The sequence below is a fragment of the Hippichthys cyanospilos genome, chromosome 5, assembly GCF_059441005.1.
Source record: "Hippichthys cyanospilos isolate Australia breed blue-spotted pipefish chromosome 5, RoL_Hcya_1.0, whole genome shotgun sequence".
Lineage (NCBI taxonomy): Eukaryota > Metazoa > Chordata > Actinopteri > Syngnathiformes > Syngnathidae > Hippichthys > Hippichthys cyanospilos.
This window is the reverse complement of record NC_142373.1, coordinates 14161997-14183272: the sequence shown is the minus strand read 5'-3', so window position 1 is coordinate 14183272 and position 21276 is coordinate 14161997. Positions and strand designations below refer to the sequence as shown.

Genomic DNA, 21276 nt, shown 5'->3' with positions numbered 1-21276 from the left:
TTCTGTTATAAATCAACGTTTGTGGTCACATGTTCGTGCCTTTTTCTTTGCGTTGTCATTAAGCTGGCAGACTTTACTGAGCCAGGGTGTGGTTTAAATAGGTAATGTCATTTTCACATTTTTTACGTTCGCTGTAAACTTCAACTGCAAGTGACAATAAAAAGGATAAAGCTTTTTTTTAAAGAAGAGGAAATGGTATACCCTGCTGCCATACATCACTTGCATCTCAAATTATTCCTCGCAGGTCAAAGCCAAAAGGCCATCGGGATTCTACTGGGAACCTAACGGGTTTTCCGATTCTAAATTCTGACGTGTTTGTTTTACATCAACGAGTTTATAGAATGAATTAATCGCAGGAGAAATGCTTTAATCAAGGAGCCACATCACGATAATGGCACAATCAACAGCAGGAGGAAACGGCGAGAAGACAGCGATCTGCCGGAAGGGTTTCACTGATAAGGAACGAGGCGTCGCGCTGACCGCTCGTCCGGCTTCCACAAACAGTACGGCGTGATTCATGAGTCTTTCCAACGCCTCTCAAATGTATCCGCTTGCTTGCTTCAATCATGTTCTGCGTAGTCAACTCAATCCAATAAAACCACGCTTGATTAGCTTCGTGCGGCAATTTCAAAGTGATTGCGGGATGTCAAAGAGAAAACAGACCGCTTTTACAATCCTAATCCTTGACTTGGAATATTGTTGTAGCAAAGATAAAGGCACCTATTATAAAAAGTTGTCTTTTTATTGCTTGTAATAACGTGTTATGAGTAAACCTAATTAAGATGCTGATTAGCTAGTTGACGCTGAAGAAATGAACACAGGATGTCAAAAACAAAACAGGTTTTACATAACTGAATTCTTTTTAATTACGCCGGTGCCTTGAGATACGAAGAACATGTCTCGCGATTTATTTCGGCCAATTATTTGCTTGACTTGTTAGAAAAACGTTGAGATACAAACGCTGTCTGTTGGCCGCGGACTCTAATCAGCTCAGCTCGTAACAGGCGGCAGTTTGGCAGCTAGTGAGCAGTTCATCAAAAAAGAGGCTTCGAACTGTCAGTTGCCTCGTCCAGTTGAAGTTTTCTGTCAAACTCAACATAAAACAAAAAGAATTACACATGCATGAGTTTAAAACAACCACAAAGCTCTGCTGTAATTACGTTGGTTTGGCATTATGCTAACAAAGCAAAGCGCCATAGATGTCCTAAAATTTAGCCCGAAAGTCATGATTCTTTTAAGTTTTGGATATTTCAATACAAAACCTGGAGCAACAAACAATATGTAGACTCATAATATCCGTGTGAAGAAAATTAGTGCAGTTTACCGAAGAGCCGTATATAAATATTTGGAATAAATGTCATATGTTTTCATGACTGCAGATGATGACTACTGTTCATTTGAATTGGATTCATTCATCAAATCTCTGAACATTTAATGCTAAAAAATAAGTAAATATTATCCAGCTGAAATTGGATCAAATTGGACAATATTGAAACAATATCGGGAGCATGAAAAAGATGAGCTTGGTGTCCATTGAATTGGGGCAAAATTGTTGGTAACAAATTATACTATTTCATGATTTCAATATTTATTCCCGCCACTTTATGTTTAAATTATGTCATTGGTGCTTCCAAGTTTTGATTCAGTTCAACTTAAAGGAGTGCTATTTAAAACATGTTTTGTTTTTGTTTTTTTTTAATCGTCAAGAGTAATGACATTTTTTTTATTCGATGAGGGAAGTTGAATTGTGATGCAAATAATGAGTTATGAAATAAACTTATGATTTGAATACATTTCCATTGCATTTGCCTTCATCTTTAAGACAAGGTCATCATACAGAGGAGTAAAAAAGCAGCACATTTGTTTCATGAGGCTTCATTGCCCAATCACTCAAGCTGGGATCTGCCACTTTCCAGGTGACACTGTCTAAAAGTCTCAAGTCAAGCACAATGTCATCTGAGGTGAACGCTTGCCACGCTCACCGTTACATGCCGAGACATTTTTACAGACCTGGCCCAGGTAATAAATTTACTGCTACACAAACACTCAGTCCAGATAAAAAGATGATAAATGAATGCAAATATATGGAATGAGGTCTGCATTCGATGCTGCTATCCACATCAGCAAGGCCTATTTGAAACGATTTAATAGGAGGTGTTTTATTGTTTCAAATGAGGTGCTATAAACTCGGCTTTGTGTCGATATTTTTTTTTAGGTTTGGCGTGCATCCTGCAATTATTACGGGTTTTTCTGCATCGTACATAGTCGATTTTTTCATGTGCGTATCCCTCAGAGCCTTTGTTCAATGAAATTTGAAGGATATGCTGGCCTTGCACTCACAGCCATCAACATCACGTGAAGCAACATGGTCTCTTTGAAGTGCTGAGCACTTTGCATCGCACACCCCCGGCAGTACAAAGCTTTCTGAAAATAATTTGTGACCGGAACTCAGACAGAAGCGCGGACACCACATGCGACCCGAAACATTGCTATATCTGTTGTATCTGTGTAAGTGGAGGAGTGTGTGAGCGTGTGCAGATTAAGATGCTGAAAGTGTATTAGGATGTCAGCGAGGACACGGTGAGCCATGTTTAAAGAAGCTCCCATTCAACTTTCCCTGACTGCAAAGTCAAAAGGGTTTACATAAATTAAAATGGGCTAATCCGCCCAGCAGCCAAAGCTGAGCGTGGATGTCTGCTTTGCAAATTTGGGCAATGTGTTGCTTTGTGCACATGCACAAAGTCAGTCAGCATATATCCCAAAAAAGGAGAGGAGCATTCGTTGTTGTTTGCAGCAAACATCAGAAGTTGACAGCCAGATGCTTTTTGTTGACCACCTATTGAAACATATGCAAACAAAACAACTCAAAGCGAGTGTCTTTTGGCTGTACATCAAATATGTACGATTACGTACGACACGGATGATCTCCGTTTTGCGATAGAAAAAGTGTGATTAAAGAAGGTCATAAATGTTCCATTTATCCAGCAGTGCACAAATGTGATTTGAATGCTCAGCTGGTCCATGAGGCCATATTTTTAGAGCGGATGACCCCTTTGGGAATCAGCACTGTGACCTGACATTCGCAAAATTCAACCAGCAACAACATAGTTTCCTAGACACTATTTTTAGACTCTATTCAAAAGAACTGGACTGGAGTTGTCAGGAGGGTCTCAAACGGGGCCCTGTGGATGTCTTGGGGTCCCCCCAAACTTCTGCATTCCAAACGCTCTGATAAATGTGATGATTGATGGAGGGATTATAAGTGGAAGCCAGAAATATGATTTTCTCTGACCCCAAAATTTTGCAAACCCATTTAATTAGAGGACACGAGCTTCACCAGATAGCAACTCTGGCTGTTTGACTGGCGGGGAGAAAGTGTTGTGGGAGTGAGTGTGAGGTGAATCTAATTCATCTTTGCAATGAATGACCTCCATTGATTCCAGCACATCAAACTGACTTTCTCCTCACTGACTCCCTCAGATGTCTCAATCTCTGAATTTGTTCTTGTGAAAGAAAAGGGGCACGCTCATGCTGAGTTTAATTCACAATATGAAACAAGCTAATAGTAGATTTTAGGGACCAGACAGCTTATGGTGTTGCTTTGTCAATGTTAATAGCGTTTTTAGCGTTCATGAGCGTATACGTCTGACTACGGCTCCTCTTTTATATTCAGCGTGCTGCTGTGTCATGGTCTGCCCAATTTTCCGATGGCTGGTCTCCTGTGTGGTCATATCTGCAGTGTGTTTATATATATATATATATATATATATATATATATATATATATATATAGTATTTCTAACAAGAACTTGTTAAAACTAAAGCTTGAAAAAAGTCAATATTACCTTCGCAGTTTTCCTGAGTAAATAAAGTACTCTAAAATTTCAAAATAACAAAAATGATGAACATTGACATGTATGTACATATTTATTCATTTTAATTCCAAAAACAGACAGTGCAGAATGCTCCTAGGGAGAGCAGAATTTCCTTTTAATGCTAACTGAAAATTCATATAAATCATAGGTCTCAAACTCCAGTCCTCGAGGGCCGCAATTTTGCATGTTTTCGACGCTTCTTTTTTAAACACCACTGACTCAATTATGAGGTCATCAGCAAGCTCTGCAGGAGCTTGAAAATGATCTTAATCATTTGAATCAGGTGTGTTTACGAGAGCGACATCAAAAACATGCAGGATTGCGGCCCTCGAGGACTGGTGTTTGAAACCTATGATCCTTGAAGTTAATGCAGTTTTAAATTGATCTTTTACCGGCCATCAGATTTTTCCTCAAAATACTGAATATCGGTGTCGAAAATCAGCCCGGCTGATTATCGATCTGAGAGGGTGGGCGTTTTCGGAGAGTCATGACATTCGAGTGCTTTGCTTGGCTGCTACCTACCGAATCAGCGGCAAGGAAAAAAAACGCAGGAAGTAACAAACGCAGATAAGCAGTAACCTTTGCAACCCTCCAGATTTGAAGGACACATGAAATATCATTGTGAGTGAAAAATAGAGTTGTATGAATTGTACTATTTTACTGTACATCTTTTTTCTGACAATAAGGAAAAGTGACTACTGCTGCTGATGCTGTAATTCTCCCGGATGCGTCCAAGGTACATAATAGTCTCAATCTGTTGTGAGCTTACACATTTGCTGCCCGTCAGATTGGTGTGTTTATGCTTCATTTCTATATTCTATACTACAGTAGCTAAAGTAGAATATTTTACTCGACAGATAGGAATAAAAAAAAAACAAATCTGGACCGATACACATGCCAAGCTTATTTCTTTTCAACAATCTAGCAAAAGAAAAACAAAACCCCCACATGATTCTTTGTAAAGAATAAAAGCATTTTCTCGAGTCTTCCACGGCAACAGAAACGAAGCGACGGGATGAACTTTCTTCTACATTCTTATACGGCGGTTGATTGCCTGAGCACACCAGATAGCGTTATCGCCGTCACATCCCCTGAAGACGAATGGCACTGTAATGTCATTTATCAACAGCATTCGCTTAATGTTGATCTTAGTCAAGTACCAAAGCCAGATAAAAAGCAGATGACCAATGGGGTGCTGTACTGATGAGCCGATATTGGTAAAAAAACAAAAGTCGGATCTTCGCATCTTCGTTTATCTCAAAATGCGCATTACATATCTCAAACACGAACGTCGTGCCAATCAATAGACAGCAGACTAGCTTGCTGCTTGTTTTTTTTTATTGGTCTAGTCATAAAGTTAAGTACAAGCCATTATCAACAATAGCATGGTTTCTCGGATTTATGTTATTAACGAGCTCCTTTCAGTCTTGGGTCTCATCAGTGTCAAGGTTGTTTACGACTGTGGCAGAGTATGGCAGTCGGTCGCTGTGGCACGGGGGTTCACAAGAAGCCATAAAACGGCCTCGTTTAATACCGTCGCTTCGCTTACTGAGAGGTAATTACCTCCAATCGAGACGATGGCTTTCGATCCAGCTGATTTCCGCGCGCAGTTTACGTACTGTAGCTCACAGAGAGAAAGATCAATTTCTTTTTTCAGTTTTAATCTGGAGGATGGCCTCAATGACACAAGGTTCGATTCATATGCTTTGTTTGATTTTCAAGCGGATGGTTAGGAAAATTCGACGGAATTGTTTATAAAGGATACAAGACATTACAGTACATGTATAACGGCGCCTTTGCATGTCAATCAATAAACAGATGTTTCAATAATTTCATATCAATCTAATTGGATTCTCAGGACAAATGGTCCATGGTCATTGGTCTTGGACAAATGGATTGACGCAGGCTTTGGACATAGTCGTGCATAGTTGTGTCACTTGATTTTTCACAAGCATTATCTGCAAAATTCCTCTTTACATAAATCGAGATTAATGGAGTTTATGCATGGCAACGTCATAAATGTTTCTGGTCGAAAGGCAGCATGTTCGGGACCCCATATGACAGAAAAATAACCTCTGTGGTGAAATCTGTATTTTCCAAAAATTGTAGACTAGAAATCTTTAGAAAAGACTAGAAACCTCTTTAGGCCCAGTCACAAATTTCCATAAAATTATCTTATGTTTCGGCATGTAACATCTCCATTAGTATCACCTGTCATTTTCCACATTAACACAACTCATTAAACGTGTTTTACTAGTTGAAAGACGGTGTTCCCTGTAAAGGAAAAACATTTCTTTCCCATTCCCCTCATGAGACTCAACTCAATGGGGGTTGCATAAGAATCAGTTGCGTGACTTGCACAAATGTAAAAAACAATTGCGGATGCACCATTGACGCATGTGACGGTCACAGTCGTTTTACTTTACAACATTTCATCCAGTGCAGAAAACAGTGGAAAAACAAGCTGCTGGTTTAAAAAAAAAAATAAAAAAAGAAAGGAGTAAAAAACAAAATAGCACCATGCTAGCTGGAGCGCTTACCTTAAAGTCACAAATGCAAGTCACCATGTTCCCAATTCTGAGGCACTCGGCATCAAACTTGCAGGTGTTGGTGTCGCACAAAAACAGGTCCGTGTCTCGTTCTTCAAAACCTGCAAGCATCAAATCCAACCAGAAACAAGTGTAAGGAGACTTGCTTTTCTTTTATGTACTAAAAACTCAATTTCATATTCTACTTTGGAATTGTCGTCTCTACCGGTTTATTGGTGGATATTCTGTAGGGACAGACTGACAATCATCCGGGCCCGTTACAGGAGTCGATACTTGGTATTTGACACATATTCGCTTTGCAATTTTTTTTTTTTTTTTTTAATGTGTGAAACTGGGGTAACTTTAGGGAACTATTTAGCTCAGTGTAATTTTAAAGAGACTCTGATGATCCTGAGAGCAATAGACTTTACGCCAAATGAAACAATATTTGGAATTTTATGCAAAAATCTGTGATTTACCAAGCAATCATCAATGTCATTGATCAGTTCCACAAATAATAGAAATGTTAGCTGTAGCATCAGTTCCTCATTTGTAGTATTCATGATTTTATTAAAAACTATATTACAATATGCATGGGACCACTTGTGTTTTTTGTGATGGTTTATTGTATGTTTTGGAAATCTGGAGGACTTCATTGTGGAAAGCTAGAGTGGGCTAGTTACTTCAATTATATGTTCATATACATTTTTAAGACACGAGTGAGAGACATATTTAACATATTTGTAAGGACAAAAAGTTATGAGTTTTTCTATATTTAGATTTTGACTATTTTCACTATTTTCGCTTTTACTGAAAATTTGTATCGGCTTTAAAATATTGGTTATCAAACTTCCAGGCCACTAATAATCGGTAACATTATCAGCACTCAAGAAAACATACTTGTAAATTCTGCATATAACTGTGTCCTTACATGCACTTTGATGTATGCTTGATGTATGTACGTATGCTTGGGTTCCCTTTTTTTAGTTTGTTTCATTTAAAAAAAAAAAAAAAAAAAAAAAAAAACACAAAACAAAAAACGGGATTCAGCACATTTGAAGGATTTTAACCTAAATTTACATATGCATTTTGATATCTTGTCATATTATCCAGAGTAGTACTTGTTTAATCGTGTGTGTGTATAAAACAAGGCTCACTCGGGGGCAGCAGGGGTTGGTGAGGAGGTTGATTCAGCCACGGGAAATCTCCAAAGACTCCATCAAAGCGCCCGAATCAAATGAAAGCGTAAAATGAGTCCGAATCTGCAGACTGAGCTGGAGGCTACGCGACTACCTGAGCCGATTGCGCTCACGCAGCTTCCCTGCATTGTTCCGACACAAAATAATAGCTTCCAGAGATAGCAGTGATCATGCCTGTTTACAAAATCTTATCAGAAAATCCTTCATATAAAAAAAAAACGCTGTTGTAATTATTTTGGTTCATACTTGAAAAGCAAATCCACTATCTACAGTATATTGTGCGAATTTGTTTGATTATTATTGGCTTGATGACGGCCTCAAGGGGATTGCAGCTATCCTCTTGAGATGTCTTGTAGTCCCTGTAGGAAGACATGAAACCCTGTTTGTTTATGTTGCACTTTTTGGGAGATATCATTAAAATGATCTTGCACTCTGTGCATGCTGTCTGTGAGTTTCAATTAGATGACAAGACAGCTCCATTTTAGAAACAATTTGAACCTTTTAAATAAAAGAGTGACAATGTAAACAATCCCATTCACACCCTCATGAGAATGATAAGCAGTCCCGGCAGCCAGTCCAAACGTAAACAAACAAATCTGCTCGGAATAGGGAGACATGGGATGCACATGCTTAGCTTCATGAAAAGCAAGGAGAAAATTTACGCAGATTCGGCATTGTTGCGATTTGTCTCACCACCTAGCAAGAGGGCGATTAGCTATCGTGTCTCGATTAGCTTGTTTGTTAGCCATAAATTAGGGTTAGGGGTTAGGGTTAGGGTTGGTAGGTTAGAGTTATATTGAGTATAGCGGATGTTGGCTGCTGGAAAAGTAGATCTTGGGGCAAAAAAATTGGGCAGCCATGCATTTACTCCTTTATTAAAATATTTTGCAGAATAATTTGATTGTCAATTACTTGTCAGTTAGTGATTAATATTCACAGCTCTACAATGGAATTTGTTTCTGCACATAAGAAAAAGCCCTTAATTGGTCAATTGGCCATTGACCTAATTCACAAAGTAAATGAGTAAATACGCTTTAGCTTATTCTACTTTTGAATATAAATTTCTCCAGTAAATAACATTTAGCAAGCTATACAAACAAGCCGTTTCAGATTCATAATTCCAACTGCTTGAGGTGGGTCTCACCTCACGGGAACATTCATAGGGGCCGTCTAACAAGTAATATGGTGATCTGCCATTTTCTTTTTATAGATTTCTTTGGACAATAGATATTAAGAGTCCTCTGTGCCTCCTTCTACGAGAACCACGGCTCACGCCACTTCAAAAAAAAAAAAAAGCCTCCTACTCGTGACAACCAAGCAGTCATAAACACGCAGCAGGGTAGAGCGATGGTGAAATCAAGCTGCAATTTGCCGGGGCTGTAAATGACCATAAAGTGCCAGCACTCTGAGCAAATATACAGTCGCTGAGTCAAGAGCGCCGACTTAAGAGGTGTTTGGAGTGTCTGGGAGCAGACCGAGCTCTCGGCTCATCGGACGGAGGAGGAAATCTCAAAGAGCCAATGCATGATGTCCACTATGAAGGACCGTGCCTGTATGGCTGCATAGAAATGCAAATAAACAGGACTGCAAAAGAGCTGTCAAAAAAAAAAAAAAAAAAACACTTTTTGGTTGGGATACACCAATTATTGTTTATTATTGTTGGCCGGGCTGGTTCTTATGTATAGTCTCCTGAGAGCCAGTCTGCTCCTATGTGCCCACCGTTGTATCCATTTTGTCTCAGGAAGACAGCAAAGTTAACTGCATCCTACCCAAACACATGAGACATAATCAAAAATTCCAAGATGTCCTCAACCGAGCACACGAGGACTTAGTAGAATCCGTCGGACTTAGTCGAGTAGCTTAAACAACTCAAACGATATATAGCTTTAATATTTTGCTAACATTGGGAACACTGCAACTTGTATAGTTTAAGATGGTCTAAAATTTAAACATTTTAATAGAGGTGGCATCATATTTATTTTTGGGGAAACAGGAGACTTTTGTCATGTAAAAATGGCTTGGCTAAATGAAGATTGTGCAACAGCCCATATATGCACAGTAGGTGGCGAATGCCCCGGCAAAGCTATGATGCTATAGCGTGCTATAAACAAGCATCCATCTTTTTCCATAACGCCGCAGTCTGTCGTTTACTTCTTGTACCTGTCAAAGGCTTTTTGATGTTGTACACAGAGTGCGGCAGCCCGCCGCCGCCGCCATCGTCCAGGCCTTCCCTTCCACCATTATACATGTCCTGGCAAGCGCATCCACTTCATAATCAAATGCGATTCATCAACGCAGCGAGGAAGCCTCCACTGCACATGTCGACAACACGCAAAAACCGCATTGATTTCTCCGGCATGTAGAAAAAGTCTTGCCGGGGGGAGATGTTGAGAGAGGGAAATGATGATGATCAAATTTTTTTGAGCATCATTTTGCTAACAGTTTCATGAATACACGCAACCTTTCCCGACTCCAAATGAGGAAAAACATTGATAGGAGTCTGAATTAACAGGTGCTTGCTTACAAGAACACATCAAAAGCACCCGATGATTGGCAACCAATCAAGGATGCACCCTTACTTTTTTTTCCCACAGTTCAGCTGGGAAAATAACTACAAAAGCCACAAAAGATCTTTGAAATCTCATTGACTCCATTGCTAATCATGACTACATTACAAACCAAAACTGTTAAAACTAAAGAAAGTGTGAAACGTACCATTTTTGTTGTATTTACTGATGAAACTTAATAAGCAAAAAACAAAACTATATATATATATATATATATATATATATATATATATATATATATATATATATATATATATATATATATATATATATATACATAGCAACATATATATTTGAATTAACTTCCGCTTAATTTCAATAGAAAGGTCCAGTGTTTTTATAATATTTACAAATATTTACAAATATTATATTGTTGTGTGGTATTCTGTCTAACCCTTTGATCTTTACATCCCTTTTATCTTTACATTTCCCATCAAATGAAAAAGCATTGAAATAAGACGCAAGGGAGCTGAAATCTCATCCAAATGGTCACACTACCAGGAAGTCATTATCCCTTGACTAAAATACTGTGAGAATTTTGTGGAGGAAATTGTCCAAAAAAGGGTCAAAATACTACACAAGGGTTAAATTATTCTCCTCAAATGTGTTTTGCATGGCTGCGGCCATCGAGTCAGCTTTATCATTTCCTTGGGACTCCACAAGGGTGACAGCAATTTGTAAGCGTCAGAAAAACAAGAGGAGTCAGGTTACGCAGCTTGAGTTTCCGCAGAATTCAGAGGACACTGAAGAATGTGAAGACAGAGACACATGAACTCCTCTAGCGGAGCGTGGAATCGCCAATGACCTTACAGCAGCACAAAAGGCTTGTTGTGGGCCAGGTCAATGTTAGCCATCACTTTACACAGCAACACAAACACAAACTTTCAAATGGTACATTGCACTATTATGTTACCAGTTTTTAATATGTATATACAATTTTGATGTTTCTACCTCAAGTTTAGCTCGAGAGTAGCTAATAACCATAAGTTTCTAATGCCCGCCATACGGCGTTTTCATTTTACGATCCCAATGTAGGAACGGATTAAGTTTGTACTGTACTTGTAAACCAAATGCTAAAAACAGTATTTTTTTTCTCCATAAAGCTACAGGGTATGTGAGAACACCCTATGGCATTATGAAACAAACGCTGTTTCTAAAATTTTGCCTACAAGTAAGTTTTGATGTATTTGCATGTGTTTCATCATACTTGAAATGTCGTTTGAATGTGTGAATGTACTTGCAAGTATTTTGAAATGGGTTCGCCAGTCAAAAATGTTGACTCCACACTGGCAGCACAACGCTTCCATGATCGGACTTTTTTCTACTAATCCTGTCATCTCAAGTATAGTCATTTACAGGCCTAAGTGTTCCAATACTTTCAGCAGTATTTTTTCCCTCGTTATGTGATGATGAGCACGTCCCGTATTCCAGTTTTACTAGATGCTCACACTTCAAATGAGTCTGTTGCTTATTTTCGTCATACTGTGCGGCGCTTAAAAATGCATTTTCAATTGGCAAAGTTGTAAAGTTTTATGCTTTCATTTGTCAGGTACGGGCAACTCCAACGGTGACGCAAATGAGCCGATTGTTGGTGAGTAGTAGTTGGCGTGCTTGCGCAACAGCAGGTGTCCATTTTAAGGAGCTCTCAAACAAGGGCCGAATGTGTGTTGTCCTTTAATCTGAACGGGTTAGCGGTCGCTGTGTCATGAGGCCGACAAATTCACCTTCGCAACTTCCTTCCCCTCCGCCGCCGGACTACGTTACACGAAACTGAATAATTCACAAAAACAAGCCGACAAACATCAAATATGCAAACGCCATGTTTATATGGCAACGATTAAGACGGCGAGAGAAGCACTTACTAGTCAAAAAGAGAGCGCTTGTCAGCCAAATGCATCTTTCTCCGACCTACCTGGAATTTCACAAGCCCCTTTTCAGCATTGCGCCGATTAATTATTAATGGGAGTAAATTAATCATGAAAGCCCAACAAGCAGCAAGGCCAGGCGTTCTTTTTGGACCTCTTTGCTGCATTGAAGACTTTTTTTTCCCTAATAATGTGGCAACAAGTTTTCAGACTATTACAAGCCAGTTTCTTTCTTTTGCTATTTTTCTGACGTGCAGGTAAAAATGCGTGTTTGCGCCGTTGTGGGAGTGATCATAGACGACTTGACTTCCAGTCAATAGAAGCGGTTCCTCTCGTCTTTAAATTTATCACGGGAGATGCGCGTAGTCTAAAAGATGCAAGCATAATGGGCTCGCTGGAGTCCATATAGTCCGACTAGCACGAGCAAAGTACGTTTGTCGATAACCACGACAAACATTCTTGGCGACAATTTAAAGTTTTCGCTGTGAAGTGAGCACTTTGGGACTGCCTTGCTTTTATTATTCTGACTTAGAGCTGGCAAAATTAATTGCCTATTCAACAACTGATCAATTATCAAATTAATCAACTATTTTAACGTCTGCGAAATCATTGTGTAAGTTCAAATGAACGAAATCCTCAAATTTCAGCCTTACAACAGTAATTATCCTGATTTGACATGAAAGTTGTTGGATTATCTTTTGTATTTAATCAAAATAAGATTGATTTTACTTTGGGAAAACGATGACAGCAACGGTGAATGAATCGGTTTGAAAAAGTAAAGTGATCACTTTTTGTAATATGGCGTCATTGTTGTTGAGTTGTTTTCTTTTATCGCGAAAAAAACTGAAATAAACAACAATAATTTGTCATATAAATTAGAAAATGATGGTTTCGTGACACAGTTTTCGATTAAATCGTCAGTTTTAAAAACATCTACTGTGACAACCGTAGTTGTGGCAAATTATTGACATAATCTTTCTCTTCACATAATTAGGGCTTTTTAACAGCACTTTTTTTTTTCAGACCTTGACCACTACGAGTGTGTATTTCTTGAGTGTTTGAAATATTACTACTTTTGCTGCACCAATTTTTCCCCCAAAATCAATGATGTATTATTTTTTTAAAAGACCTACCTATTAAGATATTGCATTTTCTTTAAAATTTCATGAAATTATTGCAATTGTCTATTCATCTAATTTATCATCCCTACTTCATGATTATAAAACTGCTCCAAGAGAGCAGTTGATTATTGTCAATGCAAGTACTGATACCTCAATAACTAAATATTCGTTCATCCCTGCTTTATGTGAAAAATGTGAAAATAATACCCGAAGTATCAGCCTTTGTTAGCGATATGCATGACTCATTTAAGATCCAAACAAGTCAGTTAACGCAACTAAGTTTTTTTGATATTTTGGCCAATGCTCGCCACGCTCATTAGCATTGATTGTAGCGGCAGAAGGCAGCTGTTTTTGCTCGAAGGCGCTAATGAATCCAGGCGCTAAACGGCCAGCGCCGTGCAGTGGTCCACACTTAGTGACCAGCTTGTGGACAGATTGGAGCATTTTGTTGCAAGACTCTCACAATATCTCCAGAGTTGGATCCAAAAGGAGAGCGCAATCTAGGATAATTGGATTTGGAAGGCGTGCACTGCGAAAAGCACTCTGCGGCCCTTGCCCTCGCCCCGAGCGAGATTTTGACGGAACAAACGGACGTATCCAACAAAAATGTTTACAATGCAGTGTGAGCCGGTTTGTTTCTGCAGCCTTGTGGAATAAATGTTTTTATGATAGTAACTTGAGCTGCCGCTAGAGATGTGCACCAAGAATCGGGTGGAACTGGGACTGTCATTCCAGTTCACATAGAATCGTTTGGATTTTAGCATGACAGCGCTAAAGTTTGATTCCTAGTTAGCTGTGCGGAAGAGGAAGCCGGGAGGGAGGAAGACGAAGACAAAAAAAAAACCCAAAGTAATGTTGAAAACTGTAGAAATTTATTAGAAATAAAAAAAAGTTTTTTTAGGGGGCGTGGTTAGCTCCCTCTTATTATTTTTACTTATTTCTTTTGTTATTTTTTTTCTAAAGAATTGAATTGAGTCATTTAGACCCTGACACATTCAAAATCAAACGATGCACAATCCCACATGCCGTTATCAAATATGTGCACAATTGCTTATCCCATCCGATAATGCCATCAAATTTTATTCTAAATTTAAAAACATTTGATTACAATGCATTAACTGCTAATGGTTAAATCATGAGAGAAAACAGTTAATGATTTGCTTACAATAATCAGAAAATCGTCAGAAATGTTCATCATTATTTTATTTTGCAAAGTTAAAGCAGATATTTAGGATTCGGACATGTAAAAAGGTCAGGGAGCAAATATTTTACAGGTTCTGTTAAAATATATATTTTCATTGTTCATCTGTTTTTGTAATACATGTCACATCTAGGAAATGTTCGACCTTAACTGGCTGAAAAAAAAAAGCTGGTTTTAAATGACCCATTTCAAGAGTTTGGGAACCTAGCAAAGCCAAATGTGTGCTAATTTCATCCAACGCTAGGGCTACTGGAAATGACATCAGAGTAGCTAGAAAGCAAACTACAATGAAGTGCTATTTAGAATTGAAGGGAGAGCTTTTGATACACACTGGCGGCATGTTTGGCTAAAGCCATGCTAGCACTGCTAGCGTAGCTTACAGCTTTGACACTATTGCTTTTGAGACAGGCAGCCTTTAAAACTGGCGAATCTCAAATAGGAGGGGATTTTTTAGACAAAGTAGATTGGTTAGACAGACAGTTCAGTGACACAATCATTTTTGTAAAAGGTACCAAAAAGTATACAGTATACTCCATAATATGCCCAATTGAAAACTTTCACAAAGCAGAAAAAAAACACAATGCCCTTTTCATGTTACGCTGACTTTTGCACGTACATTTACAAGAAATGTCAATCACAATGCAAACTGTGCACTTGATCTCTCCGGAGAAGAAAATGTGTCAAAAGTAATTTGGATGCACTTTGTTTTGAATGAAGCCTTTCATAGCATCACCAAGGCTAACTCCAATTTACGTTTCAGCATTCCTTTATCTCGTTCCAAGCGAGCAATTGACACTTGCAGGTGCGCTGCCGTGGCGACGCAACATGGGCTCACCCGTTTTCTGAGTTTAGCCATGTAACATTCACCAGCTGATCTTATTACCTGAGACTTGAGCAACACTGATGTCATTTTTGCTCGACAGCAAGTGCCAAAATAGGCATAGATAGGGGTGGATTTTGCTGCTTAATTCATATTCCGTAAACAGTTATGATCATAGTAATGTGTTTAGACTACAGGGGATTCAAAAAGCATATTTTTATAAAATAAAAATAAAAAAGAGATTGACCTGATTTAAATCATGACAGACTTGTCTGTTTCAAGCCATGCCACTGTGAGCGATGCATTGTTTTATGAAGAGCTTTAGGCGAACATAATAAGGAACTACTCAGCACAATTTCTAGGAAGAAATACTGTCTGGGTCTGGGTCCAATTTCTGTTTTACAAATGGTTGTTCTGATTCTGAATGAAGAGATGTGTTGTGTTGTTAAGTGCAGGGCTTGATCTAGCGGGCTACAGGGCCATCAGCCCCTCTTAAATTGTTTGCCTCACCTTGAACAGAAAGCTGTTCGCCAGCAGTTCATCAGATGAATTTAAGAATATAAGTAATATATAAATGCTTCCTCGACTGACTGCAGTGTGTTTAATGAATTAATCAAAGAATTTTAGAGTGGCCCTTGCATCATTCCATTTATGCAGCCTCTAAATGGAAAAGTTTGGACAGCCCTGCTCTAGAATGACTACAAAACATTGGGATTTTATATTTTGGGGCCATATTGCTCAGCTTTTAAGTGGGCCATTTTGTTTTGGGCGAATAGCATGACTTGAATTAGGGAGTTTGCATAATTGAGCCCCAATCAGCCGGTATCCAAGACAGATTAGCCGATGCCGACTGTATTTTTTTTTTCTTTGCCAAAGAGTCATTAAAATGTGCCCATCATTTTGAGGATTTGCCATGAAAAAGGCAGTTTGCCTGAATGATAATTAGAACTCACGGCACCATTCAAAATGCAGCACAATCCATTTGATTCATTTTTGTAATGATTTTTTGTAATTCCACCGGTTGCAGGGAGCGAGCTTTGTTCCCGGCGTATGCACTTAAGCCTGTGCAAGGCGTGTCGGATAAAAGCTTTTGTCTAAATGCACGGCAGAGTGTGAAAGGAAGTGAGGAGGGTGGCAAGCGTGCATTTGGGCAGGATGCACGCCATTATCATCAGTCATTATGGACAAATCATTACCACTGATCACAATCAGCAGCAGAACAAACAAAAAAAAAAAGTGAGAACGCGGAGCGTAGGAAAAGAAACTTTGCTCCAGCAAAATGAATCCGTGGCCACGTCTTCTCCAAATGGACTCATCAGCTATCTCGCAGCATCTTCACTTTCCACATCCAATTAGTAGCTTTTGCACTTGGATGTCTGGCCCTCCGTGCATCGGGATAACAATCGGTCCACGGGGGAGAAAAAAAAACGCTCCGATTGGGCCTGCGAGTCATCCGCTCATATTGACGTACGCCACTTATGAGCCATAATATCGATAGTGGCGTGCCGTGTAATTGGCCCAGGGCTATTTTAAGGCTTGGGACCATCTCCGACGCACAACAGTAGAAGAGATATACAACTGGCTATGAGCCGCAAAATATTAGTCAAAACACAGTGGAATAGTGGAATGCTAAAAATGCTCACGGGTCAATGTGACCCACTCTTAATTTGTTTCATGAAGGAAAAATACTCTAGGGTTACAGCAATCAGCTTCTCATTCGTTACTATAATCCAGCAAAAATACTTATGGGTCAATCTGTCCCACTGCAATTTGTTTCTTTTATACAACAAAAACACATGTAGGCCAATCTGAAAGGTGGTTAATTTGTGTTTTTTTCTGCATTAAAAAAAACAATGTCAATACAAGCCACTGGTATTAAATACAGCCAAATTTCTCATGGGTCAATCTGACCCGATGCAATCTGTTTTAGTTATGCAACAAAAAACGCTTATATATATGACAATGTGAACCACAGTTCATTTGTTTCCTTTGCGCATCAAATAAAAGTTGACGGGTCAATGCCAGGCATTGTCGTTTCTTTTGCACAAACATTCCCATCCTCATAGGTCAGTTTGACTGTTAATTTGTTTGTATTTCAAAATGCTTATGGGTCAATGTGACCCGCTACTAATATGTTTCATACGGGCCAAATAGTCTTGGGTCACATCAACCTGCTTCTAAAATGTCACTTTAATACACCATAAAATACTCATGGGCTGTAAAATTGTTTCACTCAAACCAGACTTGAATTAGGGACACTCTAGGGCAGGGGTCACCAACCTTTTTGAAAGTGAGAGCAATTTCTTTGGTCCCTAGTAATACGAAGGGCTACCAGTTTATGTGAAGACGTCGATCATGTGAATGATTTTTCACAATAATTAAAGAACACCTGTAGTTAATATGTAAATCAAGTGTAATATGTAATCTAATGTAATGCATGTATGATTGTTTATACAATTCATAGAAAATCACCAATGTTGTGTCTGTTGTAAGTTATATAGTAGCCTGCAGGCTACTCATGTAATCTTTGGGGGTTACCTGGTGCCTGCAGGCACCAGGTTGGTGACCCCTGCTCTATGGTTACAACAACCTGTTCCTAATGTGTTACTTTAAGACACCATAAAATACTCATGGGTCAATATGACCCACTGCTATTTTCCGGATATTATTATTGTTGTTATTATTGTTGCACAGGAAAACTACCCAAAATACTCATGGGTCAATGTGACCCACAGCCATTTTCCGGATATTATTATTGTTGTTATTGTTGTTGCTGCACAGTAAAACTACCCAAAATACTCATGGGTCAATGTGACCCACAGTCAGTTTTGTATAACAATAAAGGCCACGAGTCAATCAGACCGACTGGCTAAATGCTTAAGGGTCAACATGACTCAGTTCACTGCTTTCTTCTTCACAGCAAAAAAAATATATATACTGTAGTAAACATACTCAATGGTGTGAGCCAAGATTATTGTTTGTTTTGCATGATGGGTTCATTTGACCCGCTGTTAATTTGTTTGCTTTAAACTATTTTTTTTTCTTTGATTGTCTATATGGTTGAATGTGACCCACTTTTTCTACATACACTGAAATTGCTCATTGGTATGTGACCAGCTGCTTTTTAATCCACGCACAAACATAAAAAAAAATAATAATAACCGCCCTTTGTTTGTCCATAAAAAACACCACTAAATCTCGAAATTCGAATTAAAACATTTTTAAACATTAAAACGAGACACACCAAGTGTTTTTCCGACACTCGTGGTGTCTCCCATCCTGAGCAGGATCGAATCAGGCGCTTTGCCAATCAGGCACCCAAATCCTGGACTAACGCACGCACGCCTTCACCCGCCGCCTTTTGTCACTCCCAAACTTGCAATACATGCTCGGATCCTCACCCGAGCAGTTCCAGCCGGTGGGCGTCTGGCAGTCGCTGAGGGAAGACGGGAAGGCGCGCAGTTGCTCCACGGGTAAAGTAGCGAGGAAGGAGAGCAGCGTGAAGCGGAGCCATCCTCCGGTGACGCCGCTCCAGCGCCCCTGTCGCCCGTGCTCGGTCGCCGTCGCCGCGGTCGCAACCATGGCCGCCACCGGCGCTCACTGACCGCCGCCGCTGCCGCTCAGGCGGCCGACGACAGCGACTCCGATCCCGGCTGCTTCCGAGGGGCGCTCACACGCCGACTGCGGAGCATTTTCCAAAGGACGCTGCGCGCCACCCCATGTACCCCCCTTTTCGGAGATCAACCACCTGCGAACGGATTCGGGGCGCGGGGGAGTTCGGAAGAAAAGTTGTCCGGGGAAGGGTGATGCTCGCGGGTGATGTGGGCAGGGTACAGACGAGAGGGATCCCACAAGAAAAGAGATGATGCGCCCGTTCAAGTGATGAGGATGTGGCGACAATCCCAAAGCAGTCATATAATAAAAATAACAACAATAATCAAATCCACGGGTGGAAGATGCACGCTGCCGTCCTGCGTGAATGGTGGCTGCATGAGCTCTGACTCTGGCGGCTCGGTGCGTCTCTCTCTCTCTCTCTCTCTCTCTCTCTGCCTCCTCCCTTCCCTTCACTCTCTACGACACCCCTTTTCTTTCCATCTCTCTCTCTCTCTAACGCCGTTTCCTCTCTCCCTTGGTTTCTATATGTCTCTTTCTCACTCTCGCTCTTCAAATTTTAGGAAGAGAGATATTTCGCTTTCTGGTTTTGTCAAACTAAAAACTGTGTGGTTAAAAAAAAAAACATTCGGGTCAGAAACATATGTGCGTTAATTGAACTTAACTTCATGACTTTTGACCCAATGTTTGAGGTTGTCTTGCCCTAAGCCAAGGGTCCCCAATCACTGGTCCGCGGTACTGTCATGTTCAGTTGGGATTTGTTGTTTTGTTTTTTTTGTTGTTGTGTGTTTTTGTTTTTTCTTGTTCGAAGTTCATGTTTCTGTTTCCTTCGGGTTTCTGTTCCCCTCCGGTCTGTCCTATTTGTCAGCTCGTCAGTGTGATTTTTGTCCCCGTGTCTGTCTTTACCTGCCCTGTGTGTCAACCAATCAGCTTCCACTGCCATCACAATCCAGTCCAGCTGTTTTGTGTCACCTGCTCATGTGGAGAGTATTTAGTACCCGGTTTTCGTTTATTTAAATGTCAGATCAGTGTCTGTGTCTACACTATATATGTATATATACTTTTTTTTGCTAATAACAATACACATCTTTAGACAACTTAGCAAAATAAAGGCATGTTTTGAAAATGAAGTGACAAACAATTTAGCAACAAGTTTTTTCACTTTCCAGTTAATCTGTTCTTAATTTGATAATGTCCTGCTCTTATCACAGCGTTAAAAAGCATTCAATTGGGTTTGTGGAAATCCTGTTAAAATCTCTACAACCTTGTGAAATAGCGTTTGAGAATCTGTGGACTAGATTAGTTGCCAGTCAGTCTCAGAACAAGTCTGAATGCAAAATCAGATTTTTTCTCTCAACCTCTTGTTGTGATACTTTCTCCATTTCAAAGGCTTGCCAGACTGTGCAGCTGATTCCTCGTGGCGGATTCACCCACAAAAAAGAAGCTTTTGTTGTATGTTGTCTCCAACCAGATGAGAAACTACTAACTGCCTTAAGGGGAGGCCATTGAAATATCGTCAAGCTCAACTTTTGTTGAAAAGAGGCGAGAAACATTTGACTATGATTTTAGGGATTTTATTTTAATACTTGACCTTCAATAACTTTGGCAAATGCTTGAGCTGTTCGTGAGGAAATATCAGACTAACATCTTCACTTTCCTGTTTTGTTTTTCATTTTAAGTTGTGTTTTTCATTTTCAAAAGACTTTAAACATGAAGCAGACATTCCATTTCAGAAGGATTTGTGTATTTACTTGTTCCCCAGACAAACTTCAAGGAAACAACTGACGTCAAAAGCAGACAATGCCATCATTTTCACATAAGTCTAAAATGATTGCAGTGACAATCGCTGCGGCAAAATGCAGACGGCACCGGCCGACACTTTATCGAGTGGCGCCTTTGTTTTTGAAAAGTTTCATTAGGTAGTTGTTTGAAAGTACAGTACTGATACAAATTAAATGCCGTTAATGATGATTCATGTACATTTGATAGTGTTTGAAGTCACTTTCACACAGACAAGGTATTTGAATTAAAATGAAAGATTTTGCTGAATCACAATCAAACGTTGAAAATGGAGCAAGTCATTTAAAAAAAAAAAATCTCGCTTGCGTGATGTCATTTTACATAAACACACACACACATACATATATATGCGATATTTTTCAAATTGAAATTTGGTCCTTGAGGTTCCCTTGGAAGACCTTTGAAGCCTCAGGCTTTGATCGGTGGCAGATGTGCATGTCAAGGGATGACCACTTTTGAACAGAATTGTATTTTGGCCGGAGGTTGTTTCAGAGCCCCCCCCCAATTTAAAAAAAATGTGGAAATTAATTTTGGCTTTGCTATGGAACAACACGTGCGCCGTCCCTGCTTCTATTTAATAAAAATAGAGTTTCAATCTGCTGACGGGTAGGGCGGAATCAACAAGGGGCAGGATGTAGTTAATTGACATGCTTTTGACCAAAAAAGCTGGCAGTTCTAATAAAATAGGT

At 39.6% G+C, this 21276-nt stretch overlaps 1 protein-coding gene across 1 annotated transcript in view; it reads right to left on the bottom strand.

Moving 5' to 3' along the window:
* Positions 1-19206, bottom strand: part of tmeff2a (transmembrane protein with EGF-like and two follistatin-like domains 2a) — a 92697-nt gene extending 73491 nt beyond the window's left edge. The window contains exons 1-2 of the mRNA XM_088416055.1: positions 18577-19206; positions 6415-6524 (exon numbers count right to left, since the gene is read on the bottom strand). Coding sequence (XP_088272181.1) covers positions 6415-6524; positions 18577-18757 — 291 coding nt within the window. The 5' untranslated portion in view covers positions 18758-19206. The remainder of the gene's footprint in view (positions 1-6414; positions 6525-18576) is intronic.
* Positions 19207-21276: the final 2070 nt, after the last annotated feature.